The 19,858-nt window shown below is 45.0% G+C and overlaps 1 protein-coding gene across 6 annotated transcripts in view; it reads right to left on the reverse strand.

Annotated features, from left to right (window-relative positions):
- Positions 1-19,858, reverse strand: part of LOC140187341 (caskin-2-like) — a 303,949-nt gene that overhangs the window by 67,461 nt on the left and 216,630 nt on the right. For all 6 annotated transcript variants that reach the window (XM_072242539.1, XM_072242537.1, XM_072242538.1 and 3 more), the window contains 3 exons: positions 15,304-15,401; positions 9,925-10,070; positions 7,141-7,236 (listed from right to left, as the gene is read on the reverse strand). In XM_072242539.1, the coding sequence (XP_072098640.1) occupies positions 7,141-7,236; positions 9,925-10,070; positions 15,304-15,401 (340 nt within the window). The remainder of the gene's footprint in view (positions 1-7,140; positions 7,237-9,924; positions 10,071-15,303; positions 15,402-19,858) is intronic.

The raw sequence follows: 19,858 nt of genomic DNA on the forward strand, positions 1-19,858 counted from the left end.
CTCTCTCTTGGGATCCAGCACCAACCTGATTTTCCCAATCTACCTGTATATTTGCTGTTGCTTTGCTCACACCTGAGTGCTCGGTGGTGGATGCCTTTGTTTTTTTTTGCCTGTGAGGGGGGGGTGGGGAGAGGGGAGATTGTTGCTTGCTGCCGCTTACACGCGGGAGGGAGAGGACCTGGGGAGAACTTTAGGGTTCTAACATTTAACTGTTGTTCATTCTTTGGGCATTCCTCTGTTTTGTGGATGGTTGTGAAGAAAAAGCATTTCAGGATGTATATTGTATACATTTCTCTGACATTAGATTGGACCTTTGAACCTTTATTGAAATCCCCCATGACTATTCTAATGTTGCCCTTCCTTTTTAATCTTCCATTGTAATTTGTACCCCACAGCCTGGCTACTATTTGAGGACCTGTATATGATTCCCATTAGGTCCCCTCTGCCTGTCCTTTCAATACAATGTGCATCCTTGGATGTTAAGCTTCTAACTGTGATCTTCTTTTAGCCATGACTCGGCGATGCCCACAATGTCATACCTGCCAATCTCTAACTGCGCGACAACATCATCTACCTTATTCTGCATACTCTCTGCATTCAAACATAATATTTCTAGTCTTGTACTCATCACCCTTCTCAGTTTTGCCCTGTTACACTTCAACTCATCCTACTGAGTGCAATTTTGCCCTATCATCTGCCTACTACACACTGCATCTGTTTGGAAACCAACAGCCCTATCACTCTGGTCCCCATTCCCCAACGAAATTAGTTTAACCACTCCCCAACTGTTCCAGCAAACTTGTTCTCAATGATATTGGTCTTTCTCAGGTTCAGGTGTAACCTATCCTTTTTGTACAGAAGATATCCCAATGATCCAGAAAGCTAAACCCTTGCCCCCTGCATCATTTCCTCAGCCACGTATTCATCTGCCAAATCATCCTATTCTGACTCTCATTGGCATGCGACACAGGCAGCAACCCAGAGATTACTACCATGGAGGTCCTGCTTTTCAGCTTTCTACCTAACTCCCAAAATTCTCTCTTCAGGTCCTCCTCCATTTTCCTACATATGTCGTGGCACCAGTATGTACCGTGACTTCTGGCGGCTCACCATCCCCCTTTAGATCTGAAACATCCCTGGCAATATACCATCCGGGTTTCTCTCTCACATTCACAGAATCTCCTGCCAGCTCCTCTGACTATGGAATTCCTTTCACTACTGCACACCTCTTCTCCACCCTTCCCTTCAGAGCCAGAGACACAGCTCAGTTCCAGAGACCCGGACGCTGCAGCTTTCTCCTGGAAAGTTGCCCCCCTCACCCCGCAAACAGTATCCAAAGCGGTATACTTATTATTGAGGGGAATGGCTGCAGAGTTTCTCTGTACTGGCTGCCTATTTTCTTATCCTTTCCTGTCAGTCACTCAGGCACCTGCCTCTTGCAACTTAAAGGTGACGACCTCCCTATCTATCACTCCTACCTCTCTCCTAGCTATCACTCCTACCTCCCTAGCTATCACTACCTCCCTCCTATCTATCACTCCTACCTCCCCCATCTATCACTCCTACCTCTCTCCTATCTATCACTCCTACCTCCCTCCTATCTATCACTCCTACCTCCCTATCTATCACTCCTACCTCCCTCCTATCTATCACTCCTACCTCCCTCCTATCTATCACCTCCTCTTGCTGCCGTTTGAGCTGAAGGTCATCAAGCTGCAGTCCAGTTAGCACTGAGCCACCATATGTGCAATGCATATGGTCAAAACCTGGTTAACATTAGTTTGATTCACTGGGGTCTAATTTAGTCATGTCTGACAGGCAGAAATTTCATAGAATGTCATCTAGTTCATTTCATTTCATAGAATAAATTGAGCACAGGGAAAATACAATCTGAGGAAGGTTTGGGTTTTGACACGCTGGATATATTCCCTCCCAATGCAGTCCGGTTGGGTTTAATAGATCAAGAGCTTCCTACTAATGGCTTTAGGGATTACATGAGTGGAAATGAGAACTGGAGAGGCCCCGTTGAAGGTTGTGAGGACCAAGCACCACCAGCAGAACAGTCGACCTTTAATAAAGCACTACGTTTCTGAATGGTTGGTGTTTCTCCAAGTAATTTGGTGCACAATTCCTCAATTCCTCCTCCACTTTTACTGCATGTTGTTGGGCCAAAAGGAAGCAATTTTATTAGTAACCATTCAGTGAGCCCTAGACCCGCCATGGATTGCATCCTGTTCTTGCATACATAGAAGGATCCTACCGATAGAGCTGTACACATCAGTTCTTGCTTAAAAGAAAATGCAAGATCTACAGTATATCTGTGGCACCTTTCATCAGTTTAGGGCTTCCAAAGTATTTTCTAGTCAATATAGTACTTTAAGATCAAGTAACTTTAAATATCGTGGCCAACATGTGTACCAAAGATTCCACAAAACAGTCATCTGATAACATCCAGGCGATCAGTTTATCAATAGGTCTCGAATACACTCAGAGGCTGAGGCTCCAGAACCCTCTTGGGGAAAGAATTTCATATCATTTGGAATATCGGCTGAGCCGGAGCACAAAGACCTGCAGGGCGATGTTATTTCCCTTTCCTTGTTGGTCAAGATGATCTAATGCAGCCTTCTCACAGGGGTCTCAGGAACAGTGATGTCTTTGCTCTGGGATTACAAAACCCTACTAACTCACAGTGAGGAAATACTTTTGCAAGTGTAGTCAATGTGGCAGTGTAGGAACAGGTGCTAGGCAGAATGGGCACGGTGTTGTTTATCGAGGTGCTTTCTGAGTTAATGGTGGTGGAAGGGCAGATACGAGCCTGACTCTGCTTCGATCCATGCTGTATCGTGCATTACATACAGTGCCAGTTCTTGCAGCATCCCCTCAGTACCATATTGATAAGTCTCTGAGATCATGCTTTAAAGCTCAGGTGATTCAGCAGCAAGCGATCAGCTGAGCCAAAGATGACACACGCAGGGAAGCAGGCTGCCTAATTACATCAGACCACAGGCTCAATATCATTTCCTGAAGCTGTCCCATGGGTGTATTGAAATGTACTGTCTATTAAAACCATAAGACACAGAAGCAGAATTAGGCCTTTCGGTCCATTGCATCTGTTCTGCCATTCCATCATGGGTGATTTATTTTCTCTCTCAACCCCAGTCTCCTGCTTTCTCCCCGTAACCTTTGATGCCCTTACAAATCAAGAATCTATCAACATACACTTTAACGTTCTAAAGGGACGTCCTTCTATTCTGAAGCTGAGCCCTCTGGTCCTAATCTCCCCCACTACATCTTCTCCATGTCCACTCTACCTAGGCCTTTCAATATTCGATAGGTTTCAATGAGATTTCCGGTTTGCTTTGGTTTATGAGAGTTTAGGTGTTGAAGAGCAGAGGTCCTATGGCATTGACCGGAGGAGAGGATATTCTGTTTTCTAACAGGGGCATTATTAACAATATGAGAGAGAAAGTGTTAGTGGAAGGACTGTAACCCTTGTTGGAAAGACACACCATAGACATCCTGTCTGATACACAAAGGAGTTCAGAGTGGAACTGAATCTTGCAGGATTCATCAAACAAATACGGAGTCCTTTTCTTAATGTTCTTATGCTCTGGTTAGAATACTACAAAGCCTCTATGCAACATGGTATTTTATTTGTGTTTCTTCCAGCTGTTGAAACGCGCCCTGGTGCACCAATAATATTCAATTCCTTGATTTTGGTCATGGATTTCTGAAAATCAAGTGTGACTAGCCAATAATATTAAACACAGCTCACTTAATGTCAAAACTAATTTAAAATGTGAACAGTTCACCCTTGCTGGTTACACAAGAGACTGTAGATGCAGGAACTTGGAGCAGTCTGCTGAACTCTGTGGGCTGAGTAGCATCTGTGGAGGGGGGAAGGAATTGTTAACGTTTCAGATCAACAATCCTTGCTGATCACTAATTTATATGAAAATGAGAGTGCATTCTATTTGCCGTGAGCTTTTGTCCAGGTGACAGACATTTGAAAGTTGAGACTTGTTAGGTAAAAGCAAATACCAAATTAAAAGTCAAATCCTCTCACTTATCCAATCACTGACAGCGTATTTTTTGTGTGCTACTGAATTAACCCACTGCCTCACTGGCTTAGGTTAGCTCACTCCTTAATACTCACCTCATTTCCTCTCAGGGGAATCCCTGTCTATGCACAACTCCCAGAACACTTACCAAGTTAATTCCTGTAGTCAGGAATGACAGTTACTTCCATATTGAGATGATGATCACATTGACACTATATTACAGTCAGCTTGTTCGACAGTGCATTACACAGCAGGAATACAAATCATCACCCCAAATCACACACATTCCACAGAAAACTCAACACCAGAACAGAGAGGCTGCACTAACCCCTCTAACTGCAACAGAGACCGTCTGCAAGTCTGACAGCAGTGGACAGAAGTGCCCCGCTGTGTATAATAGGGCTAGAAACGGGGCAGAATGCAAAATTCTCAAGTTGTATGTTTTTCTTTAAACAAATAAAGAATGTGAAGTGTTCCAAGGAGCTCAAGGGGTATAGATGAAACAACTTAAGTGTAACACAGCAGTCACAAATTAAGGGTCTTGCTCAGCTACTTCAGAGGAGGGTATTAAAGTAGTGGGGTCACACAGCACAGGCCCTTTGGCCCATCATGTTCATGCTAACTATCCACATTAGCCCTCTGTGCTTCAGCTATTCAACTATTTATCTAGATGCCTCTTAAATGTTGTAAGAATATCTGCCCTTGTGTGAAGTGCTGTGTGCAGTTCCAGTTGGGACACTGTAGAAGGGATGTGATTGTGCTGGGAAGAGTGGAGAGAGATTTACCTAGATGTAGCCTGGATTGGTGGACTTTAGTTGTGGGGAGAGATTGGATAAGCTGGGCTTGTTCGCCCTGGAGTGAAGAAGGCTGAGGGGAGATACTGACAGATGTAATAGGTTATCGAAGGGTAGGTAGACAAAATCTATCTTTGCTTAGTGGAACAGAAAGTAGGTGGGCGTAGTTTTAAGGTGAGAGGCAAGAAATTTAAAGGGGATTTTAGATTATTACACAGTTGTTGATACCTGAAACGGTTTGTCAGAGGAGATTATGGAGGAGGCATTCAGACATACACATAAATAGAAAAGGCATAGAAGGATATAGACAAATGGGATTACTGTGGATGAGCAAACAGTTGATGGTGAAGTGCTGCTGTGGTTATAACACTCTTCAGGCAGACTGATATGGGTCAGATGAATAATCACACTCAGGAGAAATGCCTGAGCCAGTTGGGTTTTTAAAACGATATGACAGCTCCTTGATGTTAGTCTCAGTTGTATTACAGTGAAAGGACATAAAATCAAGAGACCTGGATGTTTAGAAACATCTCCCTTATAATCAAAAATAACAGGAACTTTCCCTCCATATTCTCTCTACTTCTCAAACTAACTGACCAAACCCTCCAGACTCCATACTTCTGAATCTCGATCCCTGCTATTTCCTCACCTCACATGAGTTTCCCTCTTTCCTCCCAGCTCACTCCAGAGATTCTCATTATTCCATTTCCACACTTCGTCACCTCTTCTCTTCCAAACTCCATCATCTGTTCACCCAGTCCCTTGCTAACTTTCAGCACTCAATTCCCAGACCTAGACGGCAGCCACTCTTAATTACAACATTTAGGTCTTCCAAACAGACAAACATTTAACTGCTTGGACATCCCAATTGTTCAGCATCTGGTTCACCAAATGACGTTTGCTGCATTCCCATGAAACACACCAAGCCCCTATTTCTTGTGCCCAAAAACATTGTATTTCTGTGCAGCATCAGGAAAAAAAGCATGCTGGACTCTTAATAAGAACTAGACAATGGGGTGACCCATTGGGGTACCATTTGGGAGAAGGGTAGTGCAGTCTGATGTGACCAGAATGAACATTAAATTTTCCTGAATGCTATTGGTATTGCTTTGCTTTGGAAACTGAAGTAGAAAACCTCAGTTTATTAAAGACGAACGACGCGTAGCAAAGCAAATATAGCTCCTCCTCGTTTAACGAGGGACACTTTTAATGGCATCATTTCTGGTTTATCTGCTACCCTTGTGCCTCTCGTTGTCATTCCGGAGATGTGCAGTCCTTTCATCCCCCGTCGCTTCATCTCTTCTGCTGTTTGTTGTTTGTTGTTTGTCTCTGATTCTGGAGACGTGCATGCCTCTCCTCCTCTATCTCTTCTTCTCTCATCTTTTTTTGTCCTGACTCTTTGATCCTGGAGTCGTGTGGCCCTGGTCTCATCCGATTCTTGTTCTCTCCCTCTCCTTGCCACTTCCCGATGACATTTGGCGTCATCTCTTGACCATAATGTCCTCCTTCCCTTTCCACGCGGCATAATTAGGCTGACCATTTTTTTTTTACCCTAATGCTGGATAGAAGATACGAAGCAGTAACACCAAAGGATGCTGATTATTCTTGATGATGTGGTTGGCACTCTCCTAAATGGACATGATAAAATCACCGCTGTCCTTTGACTACAGCAAAGGGTTTTAAGGTTGTCTCGATGCACGTTATTACAATAAGATTTAATTATCTCTTATTGATGGGTGGCAGTTAGATCTGTCCCAATCCTGCACATGCTGATGGTGATTAACAGAATGTGACCCCTCGAAATAGAGCTGCCCTGCCCTTTTGCTCTGGTAGGTGTTGCTACTGAGGCTGGCCATGCGCATGCTGTCGTGTCCCAATTTCCATGATGGCGGATTGGCTCTCTGGTGAAACGGAACCTGTTGATTTTTGTGAATGAGCAATTTTATACGAATATATAACCCTGAACTTTGCCTGCATTCTGTAAGTTAGCGCATTTTAATTCGATTTAGCCAAAAAAAATGCCGCTGTAATGCACCATTTGCACTAATTGGAGGTCACAAACAGACAAACACACAGACAGAGCATGAGAGTTTTAGTAGTATATAGATAACATCAGTCTGGAAGATAAACCAGACCACACCACCAATGACCCATGTGTTCCAGAGCACTAGAGTTTTACTCTTCCATTTCCTTTGCCCTTGAAACAGGGATACAGACTTGCCAAGTGGTTGGTCCTGCTCAGCAGTAACTGAGATTCTGACTACTCATTAAGGGAGCTGCCTTACCTTCAGTCTGCCAAACTCACAGGCAAGGTCCAGTGGTGTCTTCTTGACCTTGTTTATGATGCAGGGGTTGGACTGGTGCTGTAGAAGCATCTCAGACTGTGAGGGAAGAGAAGGACATTGTTGATATTACCAGGTGGACCAACTCTACAGTTATTGGAATCCATAGTTTAAACCATTTTCTTAGTACATTGCCTTGGGCTCTGTTACTGCAAATCAAAATCCCACCAAAAGCCACTAACTGTTCAGAATGGACTCTTCACTTTTCATTTACATCTGAGAGATTACTCTGTTACCAAAGATGCCCACCATGTGGGTCATGTCCTCTTCTTCCAGCTCCCATTGGGCAGTGAGTATGGAAACGTGAAGTCCCACAGCTCCAAGATCAAGAGGAGCTACTTATCTTCAACTTTTCAACTCTCGACCCAACCCGCACAATCTTAATCACTACCTTGGTATAACAACTCTATGGCCAACTTTAATCACTTTGCACTGAAATTGATTTTTTTTGTTCACTAATTATGATTTTTCTAGTAAAACTTACTTATAATTTATCCTTTTCTTGTGAAAGCTGTTTATCTGATGCTTTGTGCTTGTGATGGTGCTGCAACTAAGTTTTTCGGTGCACCTGAGCATACATGTCACAATTAACTCAACTTTGAACAGGCCCCTGGTCACCAGCTGTGAACTTTCACCACCTGACTTTTCACCATGCTCTTTCTTTTCATGCTGCACTCTTCACAGCGATGGGCTGGACCAAATACCCCTTTGTCCAGGGTGCCTTTGTCTCTGTCACTGCTCGTGATCATGACCACAGGGGGGGTGGATGGGTGGGCGTGTTTGTGTGTGTGTGTGTGCACGCGCGTGCGTGCGCGCTTCGAATGAAAGGCAACAATCACCTTTACACAGGCCTGTTGCTTATGCTGACTGATTCTTGTTTGCAAACTTCAGAGATCGTCTGCACGTGTGGGGCACAAGTGAATCTTCAGCCAACCGTAAACAGAACACGAACCATACCCTAACATACTGTACCTGTCCAATCAAAACCACGGTCCAACCAAATACACAAGCATTGCCTACATTTGTCCCAGCCGTTCTAATAGAATGCTTTGATGGTTTGGTAATAGGCACTGAGTCATAGCACTGAAACAGATTGCACAGCCCTGTCCGTACTGACCTAGATGCCAATCCTACCATGTCCATTGACCATATCTCTTGAAACCTTCCTTATCCACGGGTCTTTTGAACATTGTTATTGTACACACCTCTACCACTTGCTTTGAAAGTTCAATCTATATATATGCACCACTTTCTATGTGAAGAAGTTGCCTATTGGGTCACTTTAAAATCTTTCTCCTCTCATCTTAAACTTTTCCCCTATAGTTTAGACTCATGTTTTCTGAGAAAAGAATGAGTACTTTCACCCTATTTTTGCCCCTCATGACTATATAGCTCTGCAGGCCACTCCTCAGACTCTTATGCTCCACGGTCCTTGCCTGCCCAACCTTGAGCATTCATCTACCTTAATAACTTTGAGCTTCACCAATTTTCACACTTGCACCAGAGAAGGCATCCTATCCGGATGCATCACCGTTTGCTTTGGCAACTGCTCTGCCCAAAACTATAAGAAATTGCAGGCAATCGTAAACACAGCTCAGCACATCACATTACTGGAAGTTTGAGAAATCAACGTTCATGCCATCAAGTTGGAGGCTACCCAGATGGAATATAAGGTGTTGTTCCTCCAACCTAAGTGTGGCCTCATCGTGACAGTGGAGGAGACCATGGTTGGACATACCAGAATGGGAATGGGAAATGGAATTAAAATGGGTGGCTACTGGGAGATCCTGCTTTTTCTGGCGGAGCTCGGTGAAGCGGTCTCCCAATCTACGTCAGGTCTCACCAATATACAGGAGGCCACACCAGGAGCACCGAACACAGTACATGACCCCAACAGACTCACAGGTGAAGTGTCGCCTCACCTGGAAGGATTGTTTAGGCCCCTGAATGGTAATAAGGGAGGAGGTGTAGCACTTGTTCCATTTGCAAGGCTAAGTGCCAGGAGGGAGATCAGTGGGGAGGGAACAAATGGACAATGGAGTTGCGTAGGGAGTGATCCCTGAGGAAATCAGAAAGTGGAGGGGGAATTATTGCTAACTTCGACAGGACATCAACCATCTAGACTTCAACACTCCTCCCTCCATTTCCAACCTCATTCCTTCTGAATGCTTGAACACTCTGCACCATCAAACCCTCAGATAAGGGACTTTGAACCTTGGAACATCAACATTACATGGAATGTACTATTCAATATCAGGCCATTCAGCCCAGTAGATCTATACCTCCTAGGCTTTCTGAAAACCTCAAAATGCTCAACAGATCAGGCAGCACCTGTGGAGAGAGAAACAGAGATAATGTTTCAGGGGAGTTCTACTGGCAGATTATCACTGTGAAACATTGACTCTCTTTCTCTCTCCACAGATGCTGCCTGACCTGATGAGTTTTTCCAACACGTCACGTTTTATTTCAGATTTCCAGTGTCTCAAACACTTAAATTTTGGAGCAAGCTTTTCAATTCTTATCTCCCATCCTGCTTCCAGCTTCCCCAGAGATGCACCAATCGACCAGAGGCCACGCGTCCACACAAGTGGTAATGGGAATAAGCTTGCTGATGGATTGACCGGAGAGTCACTTTGGCCACGAGCTGAGTGCCTGCACAACTGGTAATAATGGACTAACTGATCCTATAAAGAATAGGACAGGACCAGGGCAGTACCCTTCACTTACCACATCATAGTGTCCATACTGGGCTGCAAGGTGCAATGGGATCTGTCCATCTTGAGAGGCCAGGTTAACTGCACCCCCTGCACGAAGAAGCAGACGCACAGGTTCCACCTTCCCCTGCCACGCGGCGTAGTGCAAAGGTCGCATTCCTATACCGGACATTAAAAAACACATTGTTGACGAACCACTATGCAATGGTAGCATTAGCGCTCAGTCATCATACAAGGAACCTGCCTTTGTAGAAATGGCAACTTATTCAGAAGTTTGAGAGTGTTGAAACAAGCTTCTGAGGCTCAGATCAGTGGGTGCAGGACATTGAGTGGAAGGGATAGAAGGTGGGTGAACTGAACTGAGGTAAAGAGAAGCCTTGATCCAAGAAAACTACAGTGCATGTCGAAGAGGCAAGATGGGCTTTCGTCTGGAATACAAAGGATAGGCTGCTACTGTGAGCTGTGCCTAGTGGTCGAGTTGGCATGAGAAAGAGAATTGAACGGGGAGAGAGGATGCTCTAACAGTGGGCTGAACTGCTTCCTTTCTGTCAATATAAGAAAAAATGGGACAGGTGAGCCTAGAACATCATTCTGATGGGCTGAGTGGCCTCTTGTATTGTAATAAGTAATCATGATGTGGTGCAGAAGCGTGGGACGGAGAAAAGGAGAGCTGTTGTCATTGGGGACTCTATAGTCAGGGGAGCAGACAGGAGATTTTGTGGACGTGAGGAGGACACCCGCATGGTTTGTTGCCTCCCGGGTGCCAGGGTCCAGGATGTCTTTGATCGGGTGCACGACATTCTGGTACAAGGGGGAAAGCAACCAGCAGTCATGATAAATGTTGGTACCAACGACATAGGCAGGAAGAGGGATGAGGTCCTGAAGTGTGAGTTTCGGGAACTAGGCAGAAAACTGAAGAACAGGGCCTCAAGGGTGGCGTTCTCAGGATCGCTGCCCGTGCTACGTGATAGTGATGGTAAGAATTGGAGGAGATGGCAGTTGAATATGTGGCTGAGGAATTGGTGCAGGGGGCAGAGTTTTAGATTTTTGGATCATTGGGATCTCTTCTGGGGAAGATGGGACCTGTACAGATTGGATGGGTTGCACCTGAACTTGAGGGGGAGCAATATCCTTGCAGGTAGGTTTGCTAGCATGGTTCAGGAGGGTTTAAACTAATTTGCAAGGGGGTTGGGACCCGGAGCAATAGAGCAGTGGAAGAAGTGCATGGAGTAAAGCCAGATCTAACATATAGAGAGGCTCTGAGGAAAGAGAAGCAGAATAAAGGGTGTAAAGGTAGTAAGGTAGAAGGGCTAAAGTGCGTGTACTTCAATGCAAGAAGCTTTAGGAACAAAGGTGATGAACTGAGAGCTTGGATACAAACATGGAATTATGATGCAGTGGTGTTTAGAGACTTGGTTGGCACCGGGGCAGGAATGGATTCTCAATATTCCTGGATTTCAATGCTTTAAAAGGGATAGAGCGGGGGGTGGGGGGGGGGAGGGGAGGAGAGGTGGCATTACTAGTCAGGGATACTATTACAGCTACGGAAAGGCTGGGTAATGTAGCAGGATCCTCTTTTGAGTCAGTATGGGTGGAAGTCAGGAACAGGAAGGGAGCAGTTACTCTGTTGGGAGTATTCTATAGGCCCCCTGGTAGCAGCAGAGATATACCGAGGAGCAGATTGGGAGGCAGATTTTGGAAAGGTGCAAAAATAACAGGGTCGTTATCATGGGCGACTTTAACTTCCCTAATATTGATTAGCACCTGATTAGTTCCAATGGTTTAGACAGGGCAGAGTTTGTTAAGTGTGTCCTGGACGAATTCCTGTCTCAGCATGTTGACAGGCCGACTAGGGGGAATGCCAAACTAGATCTAGTATTAGGTAATGAACTGGGCCAGGTCACAGATCTCTCAGTGGATGAGCATCTGGGGGACAGTGACCACTACTCCCTGGCCTTTAGCATTATCATGGAAAAGGATAGAATCAGAGTGGACAGGAAAATTTTTAATTGGGGAAGGGCAAATTATGAGGCTACAAGGCTATAACTTGTGGGTGTGAATTGGGATGACGTTTTTGCAGGGAAATGTACTATGGGCATGTGGTCGATGTTAAGGGATCTCTTGCAGGATGTTAGGGATAAATTTGTCCCGGTGAGGAAGATAAAGAATGGTAGGGTGAAGGAACCATGGGTGACAAGTAAGGTGGAAAATCTAGTCAGGTGGAAGAAGGCAGCATACATGAGATTGAGGAAGCAAGGATCAGATGGGTCTACTGAGGAATATAGGGTAGCAAGAAAGGAGCTTAAGAAGGGCTGAGGAGAGCAAGAAGGGGGCATGAGAAGACCTTGGCGAGTAGGATAAAGGGAAAACCCCAAGGCATTCCTCAATTATGTGAAGAACAAAAGGATGACAGGAGTGAAGGTAGGACCGATTAGAGATAAAGGTGGGAAGATGTGCCTGGAGGCTGTGGAAGTGAGCGAGGTCCTCAATGAATATTTCTCTTCAGTACTCACCAATGAGAGGGAACTTGATGACAATGAGGACAATGTGAGTGAGGTTGATGTTGTGGAGCATGTTGATATTAAGGGAGAGGAGGTGTTAGAGTTGTTAAAATACATTAGGACGGATAAGTCCCCGGGGCCGGGTGGAATACTCCCCAGGCTGCTCCATGAGGCGAGGGAAGAGATTGCTGAGCCTCTGGCTAGGATCTTTATGTCCTCGTTGTCCACGGGAATGGTACAGGAGAATTGGAGGGAGGCAAATGTTGTCCCCTTGTTCAAAAAAGGTAGTAGGGTAGTCCAGGTAATTATAGACCACTGAGCCTTACGTCTGCGGTGGGAAAGCTGTTGGAAAAGATTCTTAGAGATAGGATCCATGGGCATTTAGAGAATCATGGTCTGATCAGGTACAGTCAGCATGGCTTTGTAAAGGGGAGATCATGTCTGACAAGCCTGATAGAGTTCTTTGAGGAGGTGACCAGGCATATAGATGAGGGTAGTGTAGTGGATGTGATCTACATGGATTTTAGTAAGGCATTTGACAAGGTTCCACACGGTAGACTTATTCAGAAAGTCAGAAGGCATGGGATCCAGGGAAGTTTGGCCAGGTGGATTCAGGATTGGCTTGCCTGTAGAAAGCAGAGGGTTGTGGTGGAGGGAGTGCATTTGGATTACAGGGTTGTGACTAGTGGTGTCCCACAAGGATCAGATCTGGGACCTCTACTTTTCGTGATTTTTATTAACGACCTAGATGTGGGGGTAGAAGGGTGGGTTGGCAAATTTGCAGACGACACAAAAGTTGGTGGTGTTGTGGATAGTGTAGAGGATTGTCGAAGATTGCAGAGAGACATTGATAGGATGCAGGAGTGGGCTGAGAAGGGGCAGATGGAGTTCAACCCGGAGAAGTGTGAGATGGTACACTTTGGAAGGACAAACTCCAAGGCAAAGTACAAAGTAAATGGCAGGATACTTGGTAGTGTGGAGGAGCAGAGGGATCTGGGGGTACATGTCCACAGATTCCTGAAAGTTGCCTCATAGGTAGATAGGGTAGTTAAGAAAGCTTATGGAGTGTTAGCTTTCATAAGTCAAGGGATAGAGTTTAAGAGTCGCGAGGTAATGATGTAGCTGTGTAAAACTCTGGTTAGCCCACACTTGGAGTACTGTGTCCAGTTCTGGTCACCTCACTACAAGAAGGATGTGGAAGCATTGGAAAAGGTACAGAGGAGATTTACCAGGATGCTGCCTGGTTTAGAGAGTATGCATTACGATCAGAGATAAAGGATCTAGGGCTTTACTCTTTGGAGAGAAGGAGGATGAGAGGAGACATGATAGAGGTATACAAGATATTAAGAGGAATAGATAGAGTGGATATCCAGCGCCTCTTTCCCGGGGCACTACTGCTCAATACAAGGGGACATGGCTTTAAGGTAAGGGGTGGGAAGTTCAAGGGGGATATTAGAGAAAGGTTTTTTACTCAGAGAGTGGTTGGTGTGTGGAATGCACTGCCTGAGTCAGTGGTGGAGGCAGATACACTAGTGAAGTTTAAGAGACTACTGGACAGGTATATGGAGGAATTGAATATAGGAGGCAGGGTTTAAGGGTCAGCACAACATTGTGGGTCGAAGGGCCTGTACTGTGCTGTACTATTCTACGTTCTATGATGAATATTTCTCTGAGGCAGCAAACCAGGAACTTTTCAAATACCTTGCAGCGTGTGAAGCAAACGTACAAGTGGAAGATGAAAATACAACAAACCTGCTAAACTATGGAAAAAATAGAAAGTGCAAATTTGTACTTAATCTTGAGGGAATGACAGTTAAAATGTTGTAATCAACGATCAGAGAAGATAGCAGCTTCCCTCTACACAGGTAGGGCGAGGTTCCAGTAGTGCTCTGCCAGGGCACTGATGGAAACTGATAAAACAGCCATTTTAGAGATGCCTAATAATAATAATAGGCATCCGTTAGTCTTGTGAGACCATGGATTTGCGCCTTGCAAGGTTTCCAGGGCGCAGGCCTGGGCAAGGTTGTATGGAGGCCAGCAGTTGCCCATGCTGCAAGTCTTCCATCTCCATGCCACTGATGTTGTCCAAGGGAAGGGCATTAGGACCCATACAGCTTGGCACCGCTGTCATCGCAGAGCAATGTGTGGTTAAGTGCCTTGCTCAAGGACACAACACACTGTCTCAGCCAAGGCTCGAACTAGCAACCTTCAAATCACTAGACGAACGCCTTAACCACTTGGCCACGCGCCAACACAGAGATGCCTGGACAGAGATATAATCAGGCAGTGAATGACATGATACAGGTCTTGTGCAGACAAACGGGATTAGATTGGTAGGGTCAGCACAGATATTATGGGCCAAAGGGTCTCTTCCTGTGCTGTACTGTTCCGTCTTATCTGACCTGCTGAGTACCATCTCTACTTTAATTTCAGATTTCCCAAATCAGCATATATTGTTTGAAATAAAACACTTTTTTTTCTCTTTTTGGGTAAGGGTCATGCAATTCTGCTTTACTTTATCAGTAAAAGCAGAATTAGACTTGCATGGAGTTACCACCAGACTGTAGAGCCCAGGTTTATGCTGGTAAATACAAGCTGATTTGCTACCAATACAACGGCAGAATTGGGACCAATGTGCTCTAAAACGTCGTCAATGTTGTAGTCAAACACTGCATGAAATACATGGATGGTAAATGGGACAAATGTGGGATTATTTCGAAGGACAATGACGATGGACAGGATTAGTGAGGAAATTCAGGCTGAGGTGGCTAAAGACTCAGCCTCCAGTTAGGTTGAAAATCGGGAACTGAACGCATTGTAGAAATGGAATAGGCCACAGTGTCGGGAAGAAGCCAAGCCACAAGGTGTTTAAAAGTGAGCAAAACACTAACCATTGCTGTCCTTGATGTCCACCATTGCCTGAGCTTCCAGCAGCAGTGAGATGAGTTCCGTACTCCCACTAAGTGCGGCATGGTGCAATGCTGAGAACCTGTAGGCAGAACAAAAAAATCACTTCAACAAAGAGTCACAAACCTCCACTGAATTTCATGGTAAAATAAGCTGTCTGCTGTTCCTGGTCCAGAATGGTCGGGTGGACAAGAACTGAAGAACTAGCCCTGAAATTCTACTTGTAACAATTTCAGCTCTTTACACAGTTGATTACATGAAGGGCAATGCAATCAGCAACACACACAAAATGCTGGAGGAACTTAACTGTCTGCCTCAAATGCAATTAGCAAATCCTTTCCATTCAGTTTTGCTCATCTGTCCGAGATTCAGAAGACAACTCATTGCAACTGTCCTTGGAAAGGTTTAGTCTCCAGTACCCTGCTCACAAATATATTTGTGAGACCCTCTGCCCTGCTATAAGAGCTGAAGATTAAGATAATGTTCAGATTATTTTTTCCACTCCATTACTACATCCACCACCATTAAGTATTTCAAGGAGATGTTTGTGGTACACATTCATCCCAGCCCCCCAGACACAATCAGCATAGCGCATACACAACTGGAGCTCCAGAAGGCAGCATCCTCAGCCCCCGCTCACGGCTGTGAGGCCAGATTCTGTTCTCACTCCATCTACAAATTTGCAGATGATGCCAGTGCATCGGTGGGGAGTGAGCTCCAGCATAATGGACTCACTGATAAAAAAGGAAAACAGCAATGTGCATCTAGGTCAGCTGTATAACTTATAGTAAAACCATGACAGAATGCAGAATAAAGTGCAACAGCTGCAGAGTAAGTGCAGTGCATGTAAGCAATAAGGTGACAAGTTTGACTGTGAAGTCAATATCTCATCTTATCACAGTAGGGGAGCCAGTATAGGGACTGGTTTTAAGGCTGGTGGGTACATGCTTTCAGGCTTTTGTATCTTCTGCTCGATGGGAAAGAGGGGAAAGAGAAAATGCACGAGGTGGGTGGAGTATTTGATTATGCTGGCTGCTTTACTGACGCAGCAAGAAGTACAGAGAGATCCCACAGAGGAGAGGCTGGTTTTCATGATGTGCTGAGCTGTGTCCATAACTCTCTGCAGTTCCTTGTAGTCACAAGCAGAGCAGTGGCCATACCAGGCCTTGATGCATCCAGATAGGATGCTCCCTATGGTGCATTAATTAAAATAGGGAAGAGAACATGCCAAATTTCTTTAGCCTCCCGAGGAAGTAGAGGCTTTGTTGAGCTTTCATGGCTGAGGCTTCATTGTGGTTGGACCAAGGCAGCCTGTTGGTCACATTCACTCCTAGAAACTTGAAGCTCTCAACCCTCTGAACCTCAGCATAGGTGATGAAGACAGGAACATCCCGCTTCCTGAAGTCAATGACCAACTCTTTTACTTAAAAACCACCGAGTATTTTTGTGGTGTGTTGTTCTATCTGTTGTCCTCAACGAGCAGTGCCCACAAGAGAGTACACCAGTAATAGTTTAACCACTGAGTTTGTTCTATTAACAACTGTGAAATCACATCAAATAATAAACTGAATTCTATACAGCATGATGTGTTTTGGATCATCCTGTTTCACCACAGCTTCCCCTAGTCCATAGATCCATGAGAATGCTGCCAGGAATGGACGAGCTGAGTAATAGACAGAGGTTGGACAGGCCAGGATATTTTCCTTTGGAGTGTAGGCGATTGGCAGGTGAACTAATACAGAATTATAAAGATATGAGGTAAAAAGTGAACGAGCTGCTAGATGAAGTTGCAGAGGAGATTCCGTAAGACTTTAAGATCATAAGATATAGGAGCAGGATTCGGCCATTGGACCAGAATCTACTCTGCCATTTCATCATGGCTGATCCCTTTTCCCTCGCAACCAAATCTCCTGCCTTCTCTCTGTAACCTTTCATGCTCTGACTAATCAAGAATCTATCAATCTCTGCCTTAAAGATACCCAGTGACCTGGCCTCCACAGCCACATGTGGCAATAAATTCCACAGATTCACCACTCTCTGGCTACAGAAATTCCTCCTCATCTCCATTCTAAAAGAACGCCCTATTATTCTGAGGCTGTATCCTCTGGTCTTGACTCCCCCACCATAGGAAACAACCTCTCTGCATCACTCTAACAAGGCCGTTCAACATTCAATAGATTTCAATTAAGTCACCCCTCATTCTTCTGAGTTCTAGTGTGTACAGACCCAGAGCCATCAAATGCACTTCATACGACAAGCCTTTCAATCCCGGAATTATTTTCGAGAACATCCTTTGGACACTCTCCAATGTCAGCACATCCTTTCTAAGATACGGGGCTCAAAACTGCTTACAACACTCCAAGTGAGGCCTCACCAGTGCTTTATAAAGTCTCACCATTACATCCTTGCTTTATCCTTGCTTCCATTACAAAATTTAAATGACGCATAGACAGGTACATGAAGAGGAAAGATGTAGAGGGAGGTGGGCCAAAGGGCCTGTTTCTGTGCTGCCTTATTCTTTGACACTTCCTCTGTGAACTCCAGTATCCTCTTTTCTTGAACTTTCTAAATTTGGTCTGATTAGGCTTTTACAAAGCATTCTAGATTGCATCAATGCAGTAATAAAGACAGCAACTTGCCTTTAACATCATGAAAGGACAGGGATAGAATCACTCCACAACTGACAGTGGTCCAAGGAGGAGGTGTTATCACAAGACTGGAGTCCTGAAAGAGGTGTGAAAAGTGAAGGGGGATAAGAAGAAATTCCTAGGGTTCGTGACCTGAAGAGTTAATGGCACAGCCAACAACTGATGAAAGGAAATGCAGATTCCGAATCCAAGACAATACATAAATGCAACTAGTTGTTGTAGAATGCAGCATTGATATGGTGAGGTACAATCTGAGGATTAAGCACATTCCAACCAGACAGCACGAAACAAGGTCAGAGTGCCACACACTGAAAATGAATGGCATCGGGTAAACAGAGCAACGAGACAGCCAACAGCTTGCTGCCGACATTCCAGGCTTACGCTGATTGGATGCTTCCCGCTGCTGCTATGGGAATGCCACTGCTTGCCCGGTTATGTAAACATGGAACAAGGGACTGGGCTGTCTGCAGGCAAACCCGTAGCCTTTGCACGGTTACTGCTCTCGCCAACGTGTCTGTATCGTACAGGCATCTACAACACAGGTGGCAAATCTCTTACTCCATTAGCCAGCTGAGTTCAGTCCTCGACAAGGGCAAATTCTGAACAAGCCAATCTGTCCATCTGGTGTCTGTCTGCCTCATGAACCTCCCGCTGTTCTTCATCACATCTCCATCGATGTATCCTTCTGTTCTTTCTCACTAAACATTGCCCTCAAACACACTAACAACATTTATCTCCCGTGTTCTGAGTTTCACCTTCTTCCGCCCCTCTTGGAATTTTCTGACCCAAAAAACAAACCTAGTCCACAAAGAATGCTGTAGCAGTAACTTGTCTGACTGCATAGGCAGGCTCGGCAGCATCAACAGCAAGGAGGAGCTCACTGCTTACCTGCTCAGTGGGAAAGATACTATTGAGAACCCAGATGAAAGGGAAGAGCCTAGGGTTCAGGACCGCAATTCCAGCATAAAGCATTTCTTATCCCCTACACACCTCAGCCCGTTTTTAGCAATAAACAAGCTGCAGTCACACAGCATTTGTAGAAGGAAATCAGCAGATGTTTCAAATTGAGACCTTTTACCTTGCTCTGAAACATCAACTATCCATTTCCCGCTCCAGACGCTGTCTGACCCACTGAGTTCCTCCAACAGTTTGTTGTTCACTCTACACTTCAGCATCTGCAGTCTCTTTTGACTAAACTCATTTTTGTTTTGATTGACTTCCACAGAAAAATGGGGTGAGAGGATTTCACCACCTCTCAAATTCAGAGGGTATTACACCATCTCCAAGGCACGGGTTATGAGTTTGAAGGGCTGCTTTCCACTGGGTTGGATCAATGCAGCTCCAACACACAAGAAGCTCAACACTCCTTCAACAACAGTGTGCAGCAGCTGTCATTTACAGAAAGTACTTGCCCATGCCAGTCTGACAACTCCTCCCAAACACACCATCTCTCCCAATAAGGAGGACAAGAGTAGCAGGTGCGTGGAACACCAGCACCTGCTGATATGGAATTGTATCACCAATCTTTCATTGGGTCTTGGTCCAGGTCCCACAACTCTACCAACAACCACACCCTCTATGTGCTGAGAACTTTCCTTCTCCACGACAACCAATTCTGCACCAACTACAAATTTCTTCATCACAACCCCAGTCTTGGGTCTAGATCATTTAAGATAGACTACAAAAACCATGGTATTTCCAGTTGTGATGTATGGCTGTGAGAGCCGGACTATTAGTAAGGCTGAATACAAAAGAATCGACGCCTTTGAACGTGGATGCTGGAGGAAAGTGGTCAGAGTTTGTTGGACAGAAAGAAGACCCAACAAGTCAATACTTGAAGAAATACAGCCAGACTGCTCACTAGGAGGCTCGATTATGAGACAAGAGCTCA

The sequence above is a fragment of the Mobula birostris genome, chromosome 24 (assembly GCF_030028105.1).
Source record: "Mobula birostris isolate sMobBir1 chromosome 24, sMobBir1.hap1, whole genome shotgun sequence".
Taxonomy (NCBI): domain Eukaryota; kingdom Metazoa; phylum Chordata; class Chondrichthyes; order Myliobatiformes; family Myliobatidae; genus Mobula; species Mobula birostris.